The 7,500-nt window shown below is 39.6% G+C and overlaps 1 protein-coding gene across 1 annotated transcript; it reads left to right on the top strand.

Annotated features, from left to right (window-relative positions):
* The first annotated feature begins 4,083 nt into the window (after positions 1 to 4,083).
* LOC138025783 (uncharacterized) lies at positions 4,084 to 7,032 on the top strand. The gene is made up of 3 exons (XM_068872946.1): positions 4,084 to 4,371; positions 5,577 to 5,837; positions 6,844 to 7,032. The coding sequence occupies exons 1-3, from the start codon at positions 4,084 to 4,086 to the stop codon at positions 7,030 to 7,032; spliced, it is 738 nt and encodes a 245-aa protein (XP_068729047.1).
* The last annotated feature ends 468 nt before the right edge of the window (positions 7,033 to 7,500 follow it).

Genomic DNA, 7,500 nt, shown 5'->3' on the forward strand with positions numbered 1-7,500 from the left:
CTCCAGCTTACATATTTTTTAAGTATTTAAGCTGCGGTTAGCTAGTTGACATAAATAATTCAAAGGAAAGTTGCAAACATCATAGCTGCTGGCTGTACCCAAACCCGAATGCTTTTGTTGGAGGCCGCAGTAGCATTTAGAAATCATTGCCTTGAAAGTTGAAAATCTTCGCTAGTTTGTCAACCAAGCTTCATTTCATTAGAATTTCCAACACCATAATAATTTTGCTGAACAGATGTTATCCAACCACTTGGCCACCTGGCGGCATCACATCCAGGCTTTTAGTACTTCACCGTCTTGTGTTACTATCCGCAGATTTTGTTCAAACAGTGAAAACAATTTTTTGCTCCCCAACGAAATTTTAGATATTTTATTTCTTTTCTATCCAATTGAAACCAGCGGAATATTTTTTGTGTATCGCGTGACATAGTGTGTCACTTGTGATAACAAACAGCTGTATTTTGTCTCATGTTCATGACTCAAATTTCACTCCCAATATTGCTATGGCTTCTTTTGAATGCTGTTTTAGAGTGCATTCCAAGAAAGCGTGTGGTGTATCTGGTCGGTACAAAGACCAGACAGCACTTTTACCTTTACAGACCTGTTCAAAACACGTGTTTGATCATTTGAAAGGCTGTTACAAAACCAAGTCCGCGGGTGTTGAGGTGGAATGGAAACTTTGCTTATATAGAGCTGGTTTGTTTGATGAGGCGGGAGAATCCCTTACCATTTGCCCCCTTCACAGAGATGAGTTTGGTCTTGGATGGCGACCAAGCAAAGTTTGCAATTATGCATTGCATGACATTGCATATGTCCCTGGGAATTCACAGAAAATATAAAATCTTGTGTGAGATTGGTCAAGGTTAGCAGGTTCCTTTTGGTTTAATTCTTGCCGCTACAGTTAATTTTGTTAAATTTATTATCTTGCAAAAATGTTTTCACAAATTACGCTTTAGTTAGTATTCACTACTGTTTACAACTATGCTAGGTGTCTGTACGAAATGTCTGAGGATTCACACCAAGACCAAGTTGCAGGTAATATAGTTTTTTTTGTAAACCCCCATCGATCGAGATGTTATCTCTTAGGAAACAGAAAAATACTCTAGGTGAAAAAAAAAAAAGCTAAAGGTCCCCCCTTATTTTCACAAATTATGAAATTCTGAACCAAATTTTGCAAAGCATTTTCCTTGACTTTGCAGCTCGGTCTTGTTGGACTGTAAGTCGAAAATAAAATCGCTGTGAACTCTTTGTTCCCTTATTCTGTCACAGACAAAAACAACAACCAAAAGTTTAAACTAAATCCTCATTACATTTCAAGAGAAACATGCAGAGACCATTGAATATGTATAACGTTAGCCAAGACCCACTTTGATTCCTAGAATCACAAACCAAACCTGGCCGAAGTCATAGTTTTTTTCACTTCTCTAAAGGATCCAGGAATGGCCACCAGAGAAGTAGAAGAACAAGATGATTTTGAAAAATGCGTCAATGACGACGAACTTTTATCAACCTTGTTAAAGCCACGAAGAAACCAGGTATTAAAACTCATCTTATTCACACTACGTTATCCTATAGATAGTAGTTAATTGGGCTGACTTAGATCATCATCATCATCATCACCATCCTCCTAACACTGCCGTAGCTGACTTAGATACCAGTATCTATAACATCAATTCAAAATCAAGTGATGCTAAGTCAGAGTCTAGTTCCAAAATTGGCTCTACAATAGACTCCAATCTTAATGAACGTCAACATTACAGTCATAACTCTGGCGAGTCCAAATGGTATGAGCGTCACGCGAACCCTGATAATCTTATCAATGTTAAGATCTCAAAACCAATCCCGTTGAAATATCAACCAAGAGCCTGCTTTGGCTCTTGGAGTGCCACATCTATTAAGATCAAAACAACTGTTTTGACTGATGTTATTGCATCGCAAAACTTGGACATCATGGCTATTACAGAAACATCGTTGACTGGCAATGATCAAGATGACAGGACACTGGCTGATATCGCCAACACTCTAAACGACTACGACATTGTGCATATACCTAGGACCAACTCTACTGGTGGTGGTGTTGCTGTGATATTCCATAAAGGGATTACCGTGATGCAAAACGTCAATGATAGCTTATTTACTTCAAGCGAATGACTTGATTTGAAAATCTCTCTTGGAAGTAAATTACTCAGGTTTATTACTATCTATAGACCTCAACCCTCCAAGAAAAATGGCTTAACTTCCAACATGTTCTTTGATGATTTCTCTCAACTTGTTGAAAACCTAGCGGTGACGCCCAACCGTTTTTTAATCACCGGGGACTTTAACTTCCACATTGGTACAACAAATAATGATGCTGTGCGATTTCTCAACTTGATCAATTTGCAGGTTTGAATCAACATGTAACAAGGCCCACACACAATCGTGGACACATCTTGGATTTGATATTTACTAGTTCTAACGATGATTTGGTATCCAACCTTCAGGTTTTACCCAGCATGCCATCTCATCACGCTGCTATAACTTTCCTGGTCGATTTTCCTTGCCCTGTCTTGTCGAAAGTCTTGAGTGAGCGACGGAAACTTCAAAACATCAACCTAGGACTGTTTGTGGAAGACATCGCTAATACATCACTGATGTGCAATAGGTCATCTGATGGGGATGTTGCTGTTACACAATACGATTCTGATCTAAGGGACCTGGGAAACACCCATGCACCTGTCAAGCTTAGAATGTCAATGGTCAGGCTGTTCTCTCCTTGGTTTTCTGATCATCTTTGTGAGTTAAAGCGAGAAAACGGCGATGGGAAAGAAAATGGCAAATATCAAACCTTGAAATCAACAAACAAGTCTACCAACAGAAGGCAAGTGAGTACTACACTGCTGTTGAAAATGCAAAGAGGAACTACTACTTTGATGAAATCTCTACATCGACTCAATCTGACCTCTTCAATCTCATCGATGGGCTGTTCACTGTAAAGAACAAGATAATCCTGCCTACCCATATTGACCGGCATGAACTTGCGACATGATTCTGCACTTTCCTTGATTCTAAGATCTCTGATTTACTGGACGACTTATTGACTTCTTCTGACATTGGCGATTGTCATCGTTATGACAAGCAACCTACTCCATCAAGTTATGAGCTGAGTACCTTCAAGCCAGTGACATCTGAAAATGTTAAATCAGTCATTATGTCATCACGAACGAAGTCCTGCAGCTTGGACCCGATACCTACAGTCCTTGTAAAGAAGTGCATTGACGTCTTGGTTCGCCCTATCACTGCAATTATCAACTCATCACTTATGACTGGCGTATTCCCTTTGCAATTTAAGCATGGCCTTGTCACCCCTATCATCAAAAAGAAAGATCTTGATCCTGAGCGTCTCAAGAATTATCGTCCCATTACAAACTTGTCCTCATCGAAAACAACAGGACGTGTTGTATCTAATCAGCTACATCAGTATTTGCAAGTTAATGGACTCTATGGTCGAATGCAGTCTGCCTACAGGCCTAACAGCATTACTCCGTGTCCATAATGACATCAGCTTGGCGTTAGACAACAACAATGACGTCATCCTCGTTTTGCTGGACCTGAGCTCTGCTTTCGACAGGACCGTTATGGTATTTATGGTACAGTTCTTGATTGGCTCAAATCTTACTTGACTGAGCACACGCAGTCTGTCAAGATTGGTGATGAGACGTCGGAAGCGATCCGTTTAGCCCGAGGTGTACCACAGGGCTCTATCCTCGGACCATCTTTGTTTTCTCTGTATGTTGCACCTATTGAAGACATTATTAAAAGCTATGGCCTCAACTATGCTGTCCATGCTGATGATACACAGCTTTATGTATCGATTGAAAAATCTCTTTTACAGAGTGGCATTTCTAATCTTCAGAAATGCATTGAGGCTATCCTTGAATGGTTGGCAGATAATGAGTTAGTATGCAACGAATCGAAGACGGATGTCATACAGTTGTCCTCTCGGTTTCAACAACACAACCTTTCTGAGATCACCATTGGTAAATCAAACGTAGTGCGTCTTCAGTTCATGATCTTGGTGTAACACTAGACTGCCATCTTGACATGAATGCACATGTCAACCAACTCTGCAAATCTGCATCTTTCTCTCTGAGACGTGTTGGGCAAGCTAGAAGATATCTTGACAATGCAACCACGGAAAAACTCACCCATGCCCTGATTACATCTAAACTCGACCAGTTTAACACCTTGTTATACGGGCTTTCAGATAAAGAAATCTCCAAGATTCAGCGAATTCAAAACTCCACAGCAAGATTGGTTACACGAACCAAGAGGCAAGAACATATTACACCAGTATTGAGGAAACTTCACTGTCTTCCAATCAAGAAGAGAGTAATCTACAAGATACTCTTACTGACGTACAAATAGTTGAAAGGGCTTGCTCCAGACTATTTAAGGGACTTATTAGACCTCTATGTGCCAACTAGACATCTCCTCTGTGTCCCTAGAATCAGAACAAACTACTATGGTGGACGTGCTTTCTCTTTGTGTGCACTAAGCACTGGAACCAACTACCCTCCTATATGAAACAGGCAGCTTCTGTTGAAATTTTCAAGAAAGAACTTAAGACATTTCTTTTTCACAATGATAGCGACTTTTTGACTTGACTATGTATATATATATTTTTATATCCAGATATTTATTATTTTTCTCATATTTTTTTAAAACAAATTGGTATCATATTTTTAATATTTCTCTTTATTGTAAAGTCCATTGAGACATGCTTTGGAATGGGCTATATAAGTACTAAATTTATTATTATTATTATTATTATTATTATTATTATTATTATTAAAATTAGCCTGCATAGCTGGCAGGATGCGTGCTATGTTTTAACAGCGGAGCCTCTGCCACGAGGAGAACAGTGATTAGTTTTCCTAGCAGCTTCATCGCTCGTTTAAATCCCTCCCAGTCTCTGTAGCTCCTCCAGCAAAAAAAAAAGACACTAGGGCACGAAACTTGGCAGCCTTGCACACCAGCTTCAAAGCTGATACAATGCATCTGAGCGGGTGCAGAAGCAAGACAGACGTAACGCATGAATGAACAAAGTGGGGAAGCTGAGGTAGATGCCACGCCCCTCCAGGGTTCTTTTAAAAAGTGGATTTACTCTCTGATGCTGAAACTTTCAGTAGGTGTTTGTTCACCTCTGGCCAAAATTTTGATATGATAACCAGCCCAACTGTTTCTCTCAGCGACATTCCTCGAATATGGTAACTGTGCCCGTAACAGAAGCGGTCAGCAAAACTTTCCTACCAATACGACACGTCGAAAAGTCATTTGCCTTCATAGCTAACAAAAATATAGACAATTCTATGGGTGTTTTGGCCTCTTATTTTTAACTCGAGTATTTTGGGCTTAATTTGATAAGAAACAAGAAAAAAAGCACATTTGGTGGCGATTTTCAAGTTGCTGGGTTTTTTTTAAAAATCCTAACAATGGCATATATACATAAAAACAAAAATTATTTTGAGATGATCTCCGCTGTCTCTCAAAAAGTTAAATTTACTCACTGATATATTTTACTGTCTTTTTAAAAGGTTCAACCTGGTGAATACTCTAAACGCGAGAGTCAGTATGATGACATTATGACTTCACTACCTACCTTAGTACGGTCGTTACGTCTAGATAATGAGGAATACTTTCCAACGCCCCAAGCTAATCGCGGACTACAAGCCCTAAACAGATGTGTTGGCAGTTTGAGTGATGGACGAATCAGTCCAGTACGCTTTCAACTAAACCAGCCAATCTCAGAAGTTGCAAAAAGCACGACTTCTTACATCAAGCGAAAATCAAAGGAGGTAGTACAAACACATGACAACTTCACACCGATTTAAGTGTGTACCCCAAATTTTGGGGTTGTTAAGAATTCATGAATTCAATCTTTTTTTCTGGATTCATTACTTATTCCTGTCGAAGACTTGACGATTATGTGGCTCATTTAACGAAGGCCGCAAACCTTTGAAGTAGGTGAGATATTTTCCCTTTGTTTGAAAATTTCTGGTTGGATGATTTGTTAATCTCTCTTGTTATCTGGTCGATGACAGATCTCAGTGAAAAGCTAGCTGGAGAATCAAATAGTAATTGTAAGCTACAGGTAAACATCTCACCTGATCCCAGCTGAAAATGATGGATAAGACTATTTTTTAAGCTCTTCAAAAACACTGATGTATCTCTGATTACTCCTCAGGAGTTTTCATAGCTTTGACAAGGAACGTATGGATGGCGCCTAATAGCTGTTATTACAGTTGAGCCCAAGTCGCAGCGGTTTTAGTTGCAGAAGGTGTGGAAACGAGGCTTTTGGGTCAAAACAAGAATTTCTTACCAAAGACTTCTGTGATTTCTTGATTCCGATGACTGTTTTCTTGGTTTTTTTTCGAGTAGTTTGTGGTTTCTTTGGCCTAATTTTATCGTGAAAAGTAAGGCAAGGCACTGTACAGCATATGGATGTGTTAACCGAAGTAACAACCCCAGATGTGCGAAACTATTGTGGCAATCTTTGCCAATAAAGAACAGGAAACTCCTTCGAGCGTGGTTAGCCAAGATGTAGAGAAAAAACCCACCGGTTTCCAGGCATTCATATCTTTATAGCGAACATTTTTCAGAGGAATGTTTTAAGTGCCGTATGGGAGGAAGAGCGTATCTGAAACCTGGATCCGTGCCCACAAGGTTCAGTTTTACACCAAAGGCAAAGCCCAAGCGAAAAGGTCCTGTTGATCGTTCGTCACCGGTTGGCGCAAATCAACTGAAGGCCCAACCTGACTCTGTTGAAATATCACCTGAAGGAGCAGTTTTTTTCCGTCTCAGCAATCTGAATTGCCGAGTGTGACCGCCGCTAAAACTGAGGTACTTGAAAGTAATGAGGCACTATTAATGAACCAGCTTGAAGCAAAGAAAGACGAGGTGAGGCGCTTAAATGAACTTCTGGAGACTCAAAGAAAGGAACTTGAAGTCGAACTTACTGAGAAAATGAACAGGAACAGGAACAGGAACTGAGGAAAGAGTTGGAAAATATGTTCCAAAAGAGTCTCTTTAATATTAACAGTATTAAGGGTAATCCAAAATTATTTAAGTTCTATACTGGGTTTCCTAACTATGAAATTTTCAGCATGGTTCTTAGCTTTTTAGGAAGGGAAGCAGCTTCCCAACTAGTCTACAGCAACAGTGAACAAAAAGATGCCCAAAAGAAAGAAAAGGCAGGTCCCAAAAGGACCTTGTCCCTGGAGGAAGAATTTTTCCTTGTATTTTGTGGCTTCAAAGTTGGTTTACTCGAGGAGGACTTGGCTGCAAGATTTAGAATATTCCAGAGCCTTGTGAGCAGAATTATTGTAACTTGGACGAAATTTATGTACTACAGATTTAAAGAATTAGAAGTCTTCCCTGAGAGACAAATTATTGAATTACATAAGCCTGAATGCTTTAAGAACAAGTACAAGGGAACAACTTTTATTATTGATGGAACTG

The sequence above is a fragment of the Montipora capricornis genome, chromosome 12 (genome assembly GCF_036669925.1).
Source record: "Montipora capricornis isolate CH-2021 chromosome 12, ASM3666992v2, whole genome shotgun sequence".
Taxonomy (NCBI): Eukaryota; Metazoa; Cnidaria; class Anthozoa; order Scleractinia; family Acroporidae; genus Montipora; species Montipora capricornis.